The sequence below is a fragment of the Gymnogyps californianus genome, chromosome 2, assembly GCF_018139145.2.
Source record: "Gymnogyps californianus isolate 813 chromosome 2, ASM1813914v2, whole genome shotgun sequence".
NCBI lineage: Eukaryota > Metazoa > Chordata > Aves > Accipitriformes > Cathartidae > Gymnogyps > Gymnogyps californianus.
Genome location: NC_059472.1, coordinates 141,053,344 through 141,066,812, shown reverse-complemented (window position 1 = coordinate 141,066,812; position 13,469 = coordinate 141,053,344). Strand labels below are relative to the sequence as shown.

The following is a 13,469-nucleotide window of genomic DNA, read 5'->3' as shown; positions in this document are numbered from 1 at the left end:
TGAATCCAGAAACCAGCTTACAATGCTTCCAAAGGGTAATTAAATGGACAACTTGGGCATGAGCAGCACTAGCTTATGTTCTGAGTCGCACTGGTTTGCACAAGGCAGAAAGAACATATCATCTCCAGGTGGCCCAGCTTTAAAGTAGACTGAACTGTGTGAAACTGCGCTCAATACTTCCTTTGGTTTCTCATGCTATTGGGATGTTTGTCCCCCTTAGATAAGTGAAGGGGTAGTAAAGCATAGCAATGTATGTAGTAAAGCATGTTCACATGTGAAGGTTGGAGACATGCTTCTGCCATGTGAGCCAGTATATTTTAAACTGAAGAATGACACAGAGTAAGGTATTTCTAGCATTTTCTTCTGCTAGTTCCAAAATTACTGAAGGTGATGCGAACACAGAAGAAAAAAAAGTGTTTCTCTACATGGGAAGTGAAAGGTGCCTGGAATTAATTTATTCAAAACTCAACAGAATAAAAAGGACTGTGTATATTAGTCTAATGTAAATTTCAAGTCAATTTGAAGGAGCACCTGTCTGCTTTCAAATGTAGTTGTTGTACATTGTACATAGTATTGACCATGTACAACAAAACTAGCACAGAGATGACGTGAGAAGCAGAACAGCACAGAACAGTTGGTATAGAAAGTGTCTTTCTTTAATTTCAGGAATCTTGGTACCACGAAGTGTACACATTTGTGTTGGTTTTAATGATTTTGTCTCATTCTATCTCACTATTATTCTGCAATTTTTTATCATGTTTTGCTGATAGTCTGTGGGGGATATGTAAGAACACATCATGGAAGACACTTCATCTTCAAGTTATGTCTTCCAGGAAACTGCACCAAGTAACCCTGTTCCTGTCTACCTCTTCAACATGGATATCTTGCCCCATTTTGTCTCAGTGGAATCCAATCTTTCTGCTTTTCTGGGTTTAGGTCATCTTTTTTGAGCATGAGAAACCAAAATTGCACATGGTGTCTATAATGGCACGAATACTTCTCCAACCCTAATAGAAATATTACCCTCCAATATGTAATGTTACACAACAGTTTGCTGGCTTGTGAATCTTGTGATTAACTGTGCAGATCATCTTTGTTAGCGGTTTGCTATTGAAACACTGTAAGATACAGCAATCATTCTTATTACTTTGTGCCTAAGTACTTGTACTTGCCATGTTGAATTTGAAAACTCAAGATCATTCCTTTCTTGCTGGGTGATACCTCAGTTGTCTGTGTTAGTGATGTCTCCCAAGTTTGTGTCACCAGCAAATTTCATTAGTGTATTCCTATTCTTCTTTTAAAGATCATTAATGGAAATATCAATAGGTTTTGTCCAAAGGCTGATATCCAAGGAGGAGCTCCAATAGTACCCTCCCTGCACATCAGCACTTCCTCTTTTAATGCAGCCTGATGCAATTTCCCCTTTGCCAAGTTCCTTACCCACATTTCCACTTTTGTCCTAATTCTTATCTTTTCAAAATTTTAACTCATAGTTACCTAGTAGCACCGATTTTAGTTTGCTTGGGTCCAACAGGATTTTCCCTGTTCTGCTTTTCTCTAGAAAATCCATTTTCATAATAAACAAATCAGGTTGATTTTAAATAAGATACGACTGGTAAATTGAATTCTCTTTTCTTTCCAAATGTATTCTGAGACTGTGCAGATTGCCAAAACCAACAACCTCTGTTTTCACTAATTTTAATTTCTGTGCAGACCTTCCTGTAGATGTCTTGCTTTGTCAGCTATATTGTGAATCTCTTTGTAATCTCATGTGAAATATTTCTTTAGTTTTGAGGCGTCTTCTATATGCCTCATGTTTTTCGTCATTCTCTTTTCATTTCCGTGGCTGAAACATTTTTGTTTGCCGCGTCAATCTTCTTCAATTTTGTTGGTTTTCATCTGCAAGATTTAACTTAGTTTGACCTGTGGCAGTTCTTACCTTCTGACCTCCAAACTGTAACTTACTGTGATGATTAATCTCTTTCCTTTCCTGTAGGCCATCTCCTGTTTTTTGAAGTCATTATTCATTCAGTTAGGATGAAGCTATTTCATGCAAGTTTTGGGGTTTTTTTCCTGTGCTGATGATGTAAGTTCCAGATATGTGTTCTTCATTTTTTGCTTTAAGGATATGCATTGCCTATCTTTGATCGTAATATTGACCTTAAAAGTTGAAGCCAACCTTGCCTTTTGTCAAATCTATTTAGATGCATGGCTGGACTCGAGCCCAGTGGGGAAGAAAACATGAGGCTCAAGTATGTTGTGATTTGAACGGTGAAGTGACCAGCCCTGGTTGCTTATATGGCACTAGCTGTATCATATGCCTTTCAATGATGCTGTGTGGTCTTTCCTAGAAGGGGCCCTCACAGCATGCTGTGTAAGTAGCTGAATTATAGGCACTACAGGGCCAGTGGTGTGGACCTGCCAAAAATGAGTTATGGAGCACCTACTGAAGTAGCCTTTTCCCAGAGCTATGCTCTATCAGGGAGAGTAATTACAGTCACATATTCCAAGTTATCTTCATAGCCATATCCCTGAGACTGAGTCCACTTGACTTTAGTAAATTGTTAAGTAGGTTTTCAAAGCCTGCTGTATTTTAAACGTAAAACTTACTTATTGACTTGATCATCTTTCTTCTAATTAAAGAGAATCAACTCTTCATAAGTTGATTGTAAATAGTCGTTTCTCAAGCGTTTGAAGCAAACTGTCAGCTATCACATCTGGGAGTACTTGAACATTCCCATTAGTAAGGCATTTGTTATTTAATCTATATTTGGGTGGTTAGTCCCCTGTGACGCCATGCTTGCAAGAACTGTTTACATTTGTGATAACATCATAGTGCTCATTGTTCCTCTGCAGACCTTCCATGGGACCTCTATCTAATCCCTTCAGTAGCTGTTCCAAAACAAAGGGATGTGTGATGTAAATCACTGTGTATGTTCCCATCCTTTTCACACTACTTCAGTACAGTGTCATATTTCTTACTCGGCTCTTGTGTGTCCTTCATTTATTATTTAGTCTCCATATATATGGTTGTCCAGTGTCTGTGTCCATGTATTATAAGCATCAGTACTTTAGATTCCTTCAGTTTGTTGGCCTTCATTATTATACAGATTTCATATCAAGTCCCTTGGACAGATTTGGCATAGTCCTTTCATTGGCTGAATAGCTGTATGGCTACTGTTTTTATCCACATTAGCACTATCTCTTTCCCTTGCTGTTCATCATTATCTGCTTTTAAGTTCCTTTAGCCATAGCTATATCCAATATTCCTTTGTCTTATACCTTATACCATTTTCTCCCATCATTTTTCCCCAGCTCCTTCATTAAAAAGACTTCTTTTCAGCCATGCTGACCTCAGTCCCAGTTTATCTTGTAAATGAAGATCAGATGCTTGGGTTTGCTTTGTTTTATGTTTAGAGCCTTTGAGAAGAAGGTTCATGTGCAGATTGAGGTGGGTGTGTATGAAGGTATGACCAGCTGACTTAAATGTGCCTGCCCATTCCACTTGGTGTCTGACTCCTACCCTCCAAGTCTACTGCCTCCCTCAGTAGGTAGGCTCTTACGGACTTTATAGTCTCATTAGATTTACAGGTGCTATTAGGGGTGTGCTAGGGTTCTCTACCATCACCTACTTATAGCTAGATATCTGTTGGAGAGTCTTCCTCAGTTGGGGTTTTAGTTGAAGAAGATCAGTTGCAGGGGAAAGAAGCCAGCCCTTTAGAAATTCTGCTGGAGTGTAAATAATAACTAATGATTCACTCGGGCTGTCTGTTGCAGCTAGGGCTGCTTGTAGCGTGATGTGAACACTCATGGATGAAGATAAGATTGTTTTTTGCCAGGGGGTATAAATAGAAAGTGTTCAGAACTCCTTCATGTACAGACATTCTTAGCATTTAGACTTGGCCTTTTGAAAGTTTACTAGCTTTGAATTTATTATGCCATTCTGACCAAGAACATGCAGGAAGTGCGTGTACGTATATCTTTATGCATACACAGATATTGAGGCTTATGTTTGTTTAAGTCAGGACTCTGAAATTAATGGCCTCCTCAGTGACTAATGTGCACGGTAACAGAAATGCGTAATAGATCACCTCAGACTGAAATGTTTCTGGCCCGAGTTTTTGACGACCAAATTTACTTGGGGATAGTTTTCTGTTTTCATCCACTGGGATAAAGAGGGTGAGAGAAGTGGTCTGGTTTCCCTGGCTTGCCTTCCAAGAGTTGTCCAGATGGGTCTGCCTTGTGCAGCCTGGAAAGGTTAGAGGACTTGGGGGGGTATGAAGGCAGAACCAAATATCAGTTATCTGTCTGAGAGCAAGGGAGTGACTCTGCCAGTTGTACAGGGACCAGCTTATCCCTCCTTCACAAGAATAACCTTTCATTTCCTGTGTTTTGAAATAGATATCAAGACGACAGCTGTGAGAAAAGGCGATGAATATGTCATAAACGGTGGTAAGATGTGGATTACGTCCGGGTGCCAAGCGGACTGGATGTGCCTGCTGGCAAACACTAGTGAAGGACCTTGCCATCAAAATAAATCTCTCATATGTCTGCCAATGAATCTACCTGGTAATAACACAGAACTCTTTCTCTTCTAATTTGATTTTATTGGTGGTTTTGTGTATGCCCATGTATATTTCAAACTTGGGAAATACATGGGAAATACCTCCCAAACCAATCTTATCCCACATGCCAACACCTGCCTCCCAGGAGCCCATGGGCAATATCTGACTCCGTTAGGGTGGGCTTACTGACTAGCTGTATTGAGTACTAGAAGGATGCAATGCTGTGCTGTGTTTGTATTGTGTGGATGGTCCTGATCTTCCACTGGTAACTGTCCTCCACCACCCAACCTGGTGGGCTTGCTGAAGAGAAGTGCAGGCATACCCAGGGTGCTTCATGGCTGTGGTCTGCAAAGGGATCTTTTTGCCAGGGCGCTACTATCATTATCAGTTTAAATGACAAAAATAGTCTGTGAGTTAAATGTGGGCTGGAGTGAAAGCTTCAAAGATCTTGGAAGTAGGGATTTGGTTTTGAACAAGACTAGTAATTTGGGTGAAGACACTGAAGAGATACATCCTGATCTAAGGGTATAGGTTTCAGTGGTACAGTCCACACAGTGTCTGTTCCTGAGTAGTCTGCAGGCCTTGCAGCAATAATGTGCTGTATGCATAAAGGACATCATTCAGAGGGGATACAGTTAAGGTTATGTTGGCGGGGACCTTTTGCAGTTTTAACACCTGTTCAAAAGTTTTTAAACCTTTTTGGTTTTCACTCATTTTAATATTTAAAAAATTATGTAATATATTTATTTAATATATAATATAGAATATATTTTAATGCGTATTTTAAATATGTAATATCTATTTAATAGATAATAATGTATATTAATGTATTTCTATATTAATATAAAATATTTTTGTTCATTCAACTCAGAGTATTTTACATACAAAATATATGTAATTCTCAGCATTTCACATATAGGGACACCACCATGGCAGTGAAGTGAAGGTCCATATGTCCACTTAATGGATCACACTGAGAACAAAACCCAGGTCTCCAATGTTGCAAAAGAGGGTGATGAGAGCTACTTGAGGGAATGTCTTGTAAGTGAATTTCAGTATGGAGTAAGTCAAGCAAGTAAGTGAGTTGTCTTGGGAATTAAGCAAGTTCTGAGTGGGTTGTGAGTTACTACAACCTCTGCTCATGCAAGACAGGCTTTGAATGGGAGCTCACAGAAGATGGACCTGAGCTGCTTCACTAGTTGTTGACTTTGATTGATAAGAGATGAGTGAACATGTAACTCAGAGCCAGAATCTCCCTGAATTTCCAGGTAAATTCACTTATCAGCCATCTGCATGAAGTCCTCCTTGTGATTTTTCATGAAAGGGTCAGAGTGCAAATGCAATACTACTTCTCTGAGTACATTCTCTGATTTCAGTTTTCCAAAAACAACAAAGCAGCCAACCCACTGTTAGAGGCAGATCAAATATACAGAAATTGACTTGGTGGTTTTCAGCTGCTTTGCTTATTCCAAAAAGACACGTAAGTCATTGTACCTTTGGGAGGGGGGTGGTGTTAGGTCACACAGCCTATACACAGACCTCCTTTACCTGCGGTAAATAGATTTTGAGTAGAAAAATTGCCTGAGTCACCTGAAGCTGATCTGCAGAAGTGTAGAAGTCTTTCTAGAAACAAAAATTGCACTCCTCTAAGTGTATATGCTTTCATTCTTCTGTGTGATACGGATACTGACCTCCAAAAGGGTCACTGTACCAAGATTGGTGACCTTTTGAAATGAAATATTAAGACAGTTGATTGTGCTCAGTGGGTGGGTCATATCAGAAGTGAGATTTTTCAGGAAGGCAAAGAGGAAAAGTATGTAAAAGGCTGCCATTTGACACAGATGTGAGGAGGAAGCTCCAGCTGTTTTGATACCTCCTAAGGATGTCTGTCCGCCAAAGATTGTGCTTCTTGGAGGGCAGCAGACCAAGACTGTACAGGAAGTGTCTAGAGGACATCACCGAATGATGCACTATCAAGCGCCTGTAGATGTATGTGTGTCAAAGCTCAAGAACGAGTGCAATGGAGAATGAATGTGTTACGTCTGACTAACCGCTGCAGTCACCAGCCTATATAGCAGGGTAAGGAAGGGATCCATGGCACAGCAGGAACTCATTCCTTGCTAGCAGCTGGAAGGACATGGGAGACTAGTCCAGCATTTTTCGCAAAAATAATTGTTTCATAGTTGTATAATATGGTGATTAAAAAAAGAAAAAAAAGTTCCAAGTCTGAAAGCAAATTATTAACTTCAGCAACTGGTAGTTTATTGGAGATACCAAGTAGGATTTGCTTCTTCTAATTTTAGGTGTGTACAGTGTCTCTTCTGGGGTGAAGCAAATCATGGTCTAGATTTGACAGATGCTGCTGATTACATTTCTCATAAAGGGAATTTGGATAATGGCAGCGTGGATTCACAGTAGATATCCAAATTAGGTGACTACTCCTCATACTAACAATGTCTTAAAAAAAAGCTGAATTTCTCATATGATGAAAGAGAATCTAACAAGTCCTAAAATGTCTGTGTGTAAGACATATAGACAAATGGCTTGCAGCCCTAATCTGGTAACTATTTGTGCACTGATTTGTCCTCTGAGTCCTCAGGTAGCACTAGGGTAGATTGCAAGGAGGAGATAATAAAGAGGAGAGCATCCAGGAAAGGGGAAAGAGCATGTGTCTCAGGTTGCAATTTAAAATGTGCCTCTTTCCATTTGTAATGGCACTAAATGGTGCCAGGAGAGAGTGACTGCCTTTCTCTCAAGGTAGAATATAGGAAATAAAAGAGATTGTCAGAAGGCTGGAGGAGTGGGAGAAAATGAAAAATCAAAGATGCCTGGGGAAGAACTGCCCAGGAAAAGATATAGCAATCCATCTCAGTGATACTTGTGCAAGTAGCACAAATGGCACTGTTAGAGTGATTTTAGTAAGTCAGGCATTTGGCCTTGCTAGATTGAGATTTGTGTCTTGTTGGATGGCTTGTGATTTATTTAATACAGACAAACTCCGGGAGTTATCTGGGCAGGTGATTTCTACTGCTGCTGGTAATTTTTAATATATAGTACCCGTTATGAAGGCAATGAAGATAATTAAACTAAGTAAAGGAAGATTTCGATGCCCATATTGTAGCCAAAGAGATGATTATGTACCATTGTTTTCAAAAAAGAGAAAATGTAAAGCATGTGCTGGCAATAGAGGGGGCATTACATGAGGCTGATGCAGTTTGGTCTCCTCCTGAATGAGAAACATGAATTAATTTAAGAGCAAGTGAAACTGGTAAGGCACAACAAAGGAGGAATGCTGCTGGATTCAGGAAACTTGAACACACAACCCGATCTGGAAGAAGTATGGATAGAAATCATTAACACATTTAGCTCCTCTAACCAAACCTGTAAGAGCTGTCTTCAGTAGTTGTTTTTGTATGTGGATCTGGGGAAGTACACAACAGGATTGATTTAGCAATATAAAGAACTGGCAGCAGTTGTACTTTTTCCAGCAGAGTCCTTAGTAAACCACCCACTAACAAGAGCAGTAAGTGCATCTTCATATGGGTGAGGAGCAGTGATTGCATAAAACCAGCTGGAAGTAGACTGAAGACGATCTCTGAGACTCTCAAAGAAACCAAGCAGTAATATGCCAATGGGAAAAGATGTTCCAGAAATCATTTGGGCCTGTAAATGGTTCAATGTGTGTTTGTTTAGCTCTGATTTTAATACAGAAACAAACCACAAATGCTTTTTTGGCATGACTGGGTGCAAATTGCTGGATAATTTTCAGTCCAAGAGTCAAAAATTTTTATACAGCTGTCCTGATTTTCTTCCTGCGTTGAACACATATCAAAGCAAGTACTCCTAACACATAATCTGTTTGTAGATTGGCTGCTGGAGAAAAATCTTGAGTGGAAGTCTATGTGGACCTTATTCTGAGAGCAGTCTTGGCATTTGGAAATAGTGTCAGTATTTCATCTCTGCAGAGAGATGAAACTTTCCATAACCTTATTCAATGCAGCCAGAGAAAGTGAATTTGAAGGGAATGACTGACAACTTCTTCTGCCTGCAAAACCAAAGTAATTTTCAGACGGCTGAAGGCCTCCTGTCAGTAGAAGTTGAGATGTCTATATTAGTTCAGAAAGAGATGTTCACTGAAAGCCATGAAGGATAGCAAGGTACAAACAAGTACAGAGAAGGACCACAACAATCTGTGTGGTGACCAACTCCTACTAAGCCACGTTAGAGACTAGTAGGGGATTGAAAAAAAATAGAATAAAGAGAAAATATTACCATAATACCTCCTCATCACAAAACTGGTTAGAATACCATGTAAGTGGGTAGTAAAACGTTTGGTTTTCTGCAAAGACATATATGCTGATTTGGAGGACTGTTTTTCTACATATATTGACTTGGCAGATGTAATCCGCATGTTTTGCACAAATCCTCATACCTGGTTGTTGACCTCAGTTTACCTCTGAAACATTCTTGACTTCCATCCCAAATATTCGCATTAGGCCCAGAGCAACAAGGAGGTGAAAACTGAAGACAAGGGAATTGCCACAAAAAGTCAGTGGATGCCTGTTAAACTCTCATGGCACAGTGGTAAGCCATGCTTGCATCTGAACAATAGCAAGAAAGAACTTGTAGCTAGGAAAAAACAAACAGGAAGGAGTCCTACCTGGTGTGACTAGGTAGCTGAAGTCTTACATGGCCAAACCTGAAGGAACCGGGTTCATCTCCAACAGACCATTGCACGTGGGGTCAGAGTCAGTGCTGTGTGGGGAGGTCTGTGGGGAAGCAAACCCTCTTCACAAGCATGTCCACATGAAAACTCAGAGGAATGAATTGTGATCATTATGAACCCTTCTATGACTACTTACATGAACTAAACAGTATTTTGTAGGCCATCATAAAATACATAGTTTTAACAAAATTTGGAGTTCATATGGAATTGGTGGATGTTTGTAGCAGTAATGAATTTGAGTCTAACTTTTTATTATTAGGAAAAAGCGGTGTGGTGTGACTATAAACTCTCTCTTCTACAGGTGCCAAAAAAAATCAGGATAGGCTAGAAAGGGGAGGATAAATGTGGGAGAGGGAAGGAAGAGGATTTCCAGGAAAAGAAATTCTCTAGTTGCAGCTTAAAACATAGCTCTGTTTTTGTCATTATTAAATATTTCTCTACTGTTTCACAGCAGTGGAGGCACTCAGCAAATACTGCTAAATTAAATTCCAGCGTTTTATTATAGTGCACTAAAATCAAACATAAGCAAATAAATATTGCATTGTTTCAAGATGTGCATGAAGTAAGATTAGTACTACTCATAAACAATTATTATTTGGGGACATAATGAAAAGTGGGACCTTTACAATTGCAGTTTCTGATTTGCTAGTTAAATAAAATGGAAAAACTCTTAAAAACTGCATGTGGGCCATTTTACTCTTAAATTCCACAATACTGTTATGTTTTTCCTGAAGGTAGGTTTCACTGTAGTCTTGGCACATACCTTCACATCTGCAAACTTCACTTTCTTAAAATGCTGTACTTGTACATAGTGCTTCTATTTTTTGTGGCCTTTCTAATACCCCTTTTTCTTCAGGCATTCATGTTGCTAAAAAGATAGACAAACTGGGCATGAGGTCATCGGACACAGCTCAGATCTTTTTTGAAGACGTCAGGGTCCCCAGCAAAAACCTCATCGGTGAGGAAGGAAAGGGTTTTACATATCAGATGTTGCAATTCCAAGAAGAGCGGCTGTGGGGAGTAGCCACTGGTAAGTCATCATTTGTGCTTCTGGGGCTGGGCAGGGACACGGGTCACCCTTCGCATGACTAACAGCACTTTCCTTTTATTGTAAATTGTAATGACCTCTTATGATCTGTTTTTGAAATCTGTCATAGTCTGGATACAGACAACCTTCCCTTTCTGTAAGAAAACTTGAAATAGCAAATATTTTGTGAGGCATCACAGAGGCTGTTTTTGCCTTGTTTCTTTTTCTTGGTGCTTTTCTGCTGATAAGAAAACATGGCATCATGTTATGTCTGCTACAAATATAGGACAAAGGCTATCAAAATACTGGCATGAAATAGAAGGACAGTGACTTTTCTTGTAGTACAGTAAGCTATGATGTTTATCCTGGATTTTAGAAAATTAACTTAGTGACTGTGTAAAGAAGTGGCTCTTACAGGATGTAAGAGCTTTGTTTTGTGGATCTGTTTTACCTCTGTACACTTTGGACATAAGTGGTACAGCACCAAATTCTTTTCCCTGAAGTTATGCTGTCACAGAGTTCCTGCTACTCTGAACTCAGGCCATACTCGAATCCGCATATTTGAGTTACATGGATTCTGGATATTCCCGGTAACCAGATCCAAGTCTGGATTGTCTGTTTTCAGCCTCCCAACCTTCCCCCTCACCCCACAGTGTTTGCTTCTTCAACTTAAATATAATGTGGTTCACTGTAAGAAGATTGGTCCTCTTTAAATTTCAGGGTTGTATACATAATCTCATCATATTCATGCTCCTGTGCATACCCTGTCTGTTACTGTCTGTGTGCGGCTGGGGAATCGGGAACTCTTAAGAAGTGATTTTCTGATTCAGTGACCAAATAAAAAATCACTGCCTGTTGTGGGTTGATCCCAGACCAAGTATTTTAGAGTTCAAATGCTTTAAAAAATCTTTGGTTTGGGCCAAAATTCTTAGTTCAGCCTGAGATAAATAGTAAATGTGAGAGTAGTTTTAGCAAAGAACAGGAGGTTAGACTTGTAAGGGATGCCACTGCAGACTCAGGCAAGGAGGAGACATGGTCCTACTGCTGGTCCTGCTCTAATCGAGGCGTACACAGACTGCAGGGATGTCCATTGTGCATTTTTATGCTCAGTTCGAAGTCTAAGTTAAACAAAACAATCAGAAACTCTGGGTTGCAGTGATACTCCCCAGGCAGCAGAGTAGCCCGCAGCGTTAGTCATGCCCCAGGCAAAAGTGACGCGCACTGACAGCATCAAAACACAAAGCCTGACAGGTTAGATCACTCCTGTTAAAACCACTGGCAGCTTGGTGCTGTCCAGCCTTGCACAACTGCCTGGCAGTCACCGTGCTCTGCCAGGAAGCAGGACACCAGGTTTCAATTCTTCTTTTTGCCCAGAACAACACAGCAGGAGCAGTCGAACCCTTGCCCTGGGTGAGCAGTCTGGGAAGGGCATCTTTGCTCGCCCCACCGTGGCAAGGCAGGGGCCCTCAGGAGGAAGAGCCTTGGAGCTCGCCGAGGGAGAGGGAGCTGCCTCCTGCAGCGCAGTGGCCAGTGTGTTATACTTTGCTGGGCCCCCTGGTTTTGCTTTTATCCGCTATTTGATATAAAATGCGTGAAAGCACTGGGAGCAGGGACAAGACCCATGGTTTGGGCCAAGTTGCAAACTTCAGAGGTAACCGGTTGTGGTAAAGAAGAAAAAAGAGTAACCGATGTTCAGAAGGGAGCCAGGTGCTTGATGGATGCGGTTTGTTACACCAGGACATCTAGCTGTTAACTTCCAGTCCTGCAAATGATTTTACATATGTTCAACCACAAGTGTTTTGCTGAAGGCTCGGATGTGCAAAACTATGTCCGAAACCAGGACAACATGCCTTCAGTAGTTTTGTGATTAGGTCTGCATGTGTAATCCTAGTCCTCACTTCTGGCCCTCAGAAGGACATTTCTGTTCCTTCCCAGTTCATGACTATTCATGTGACACTGAAAATCATCAGTCTGCTTTTACACACTTCAGGGACCAGTCCTGGCATCCTCGCTTTCACTGCTTCCTAAAACTCGGAAGAGGCAGTTGACTGCCATTCTTTTCTTTCTTTCCTTTTTGTGCGTTGTTTCATTGTGTTTGGGGGTTTTTGTTTTGTTTTTCGTTTTTATGTATTTTTAGTATTAAGTATCATGTGCTCCAACCTTCTCTTTGTTTATCATCTTTGTGGCCAGATTTCAGAACACGTGGGGAGTTTTCTTCCTTCGTCACATTTTTTTTTTCCTTTTAAAATGAGTTTTCAGTCAAACAGATTTAAAATATAAATGGAAAACTAATTTCCTGGAATTGCAAAATTTGGCCACAGGTGTGGTCTTTTCTTCTGAGTGACACGTTATCAAAGGCATTGGTAAAAGTCACTGTGTTTCTTCCTTCATTGAAAGAGAAGAGCTGTCACGTATCTCTCCCATGTTGTGACACTCGCTAAACACCGTCCATTTGTGGACCTGTTGCACTGATCACAGGAAAAGAATGTTGCTATGGCAAGAAAGCAAACAGGTTTTTTGTGAATTACTTAACTTGGAGGCAAAGAGGGAGTTCAGTGTGTGTGAGAGAGCAGAATGGCACTTTTCTAATTACTTCTATCTGCTCCTGTAGTCTCCGTTTTATGAGCACCACTGAGTCATGGCCAGTAAGCAAGATGACAGATCCTTTTGCATGGGCAATGCACGTCCTTAAGAGACAGATTGCTCAGCTTGGAGCTCACTGTACCTCTCACTAGACAGTGATCAGCCACAGCCTAAGAAAAATATATTAATTTTCTTTTGTTTTCAGAGGAGACGTAGCAAGGCAAAGTGTGTTTACAGTGAGCAGAAGTTTCAAGTGGAAAAATATCAGTTGGATGGAGGTACAAGGAAAAGATTATTCTGTATCTGGCAACTTCAAGTGCTTTCACAATTCTCAGCTGTGTGGTAGACCGTTCCTTAGGCTGCTCTAGAGTGACATTTCCTGCATGTGCTGTCAGTTGAAACTCGGGGGGCCAAGTTTGTCTGAGGATGTGGAGAACATTGTATGACAAAAGAGGAAACAAATATACAGAGGGAAAAAAAAGAAGTTCAGAGAGAAAATGTGTTTCACTGTTAAGAATGGCATTTCTCTGTACTTATATGACTGGCAAAGTATTGTGTGCTGTTACAT

General features: G+C 40.5%; 1 protein-coding gene across 1 annotated transcript in view; it reads left to right on the top strand.

Annotated features, from left to right (window-relative positions):
• The window catches only part of LOC127012927 (probable acyl-CoA dehydrogenase 6), an 88,362-nt gene that overhangs the window by 63,223 nt on the left and 11,670 nt on the right, over positions 1 to 13,469 (top strand). Inside the window, exons 5-6 of the mRNA XM_050891385.1 lie at positions 4,402 to 4,569; positions 10,148 to 10,321. Of these exons, the coding sequence (XP_050747342.1) occupies positions 4,402 to 4,569; positions 10,148 to 10,321 (342 nt within the window). The remainder of the gene's footprint in view (positions 1 to 4,401; positions 4,570 to 10,147; positions 10,322 to 13,469) is intronic.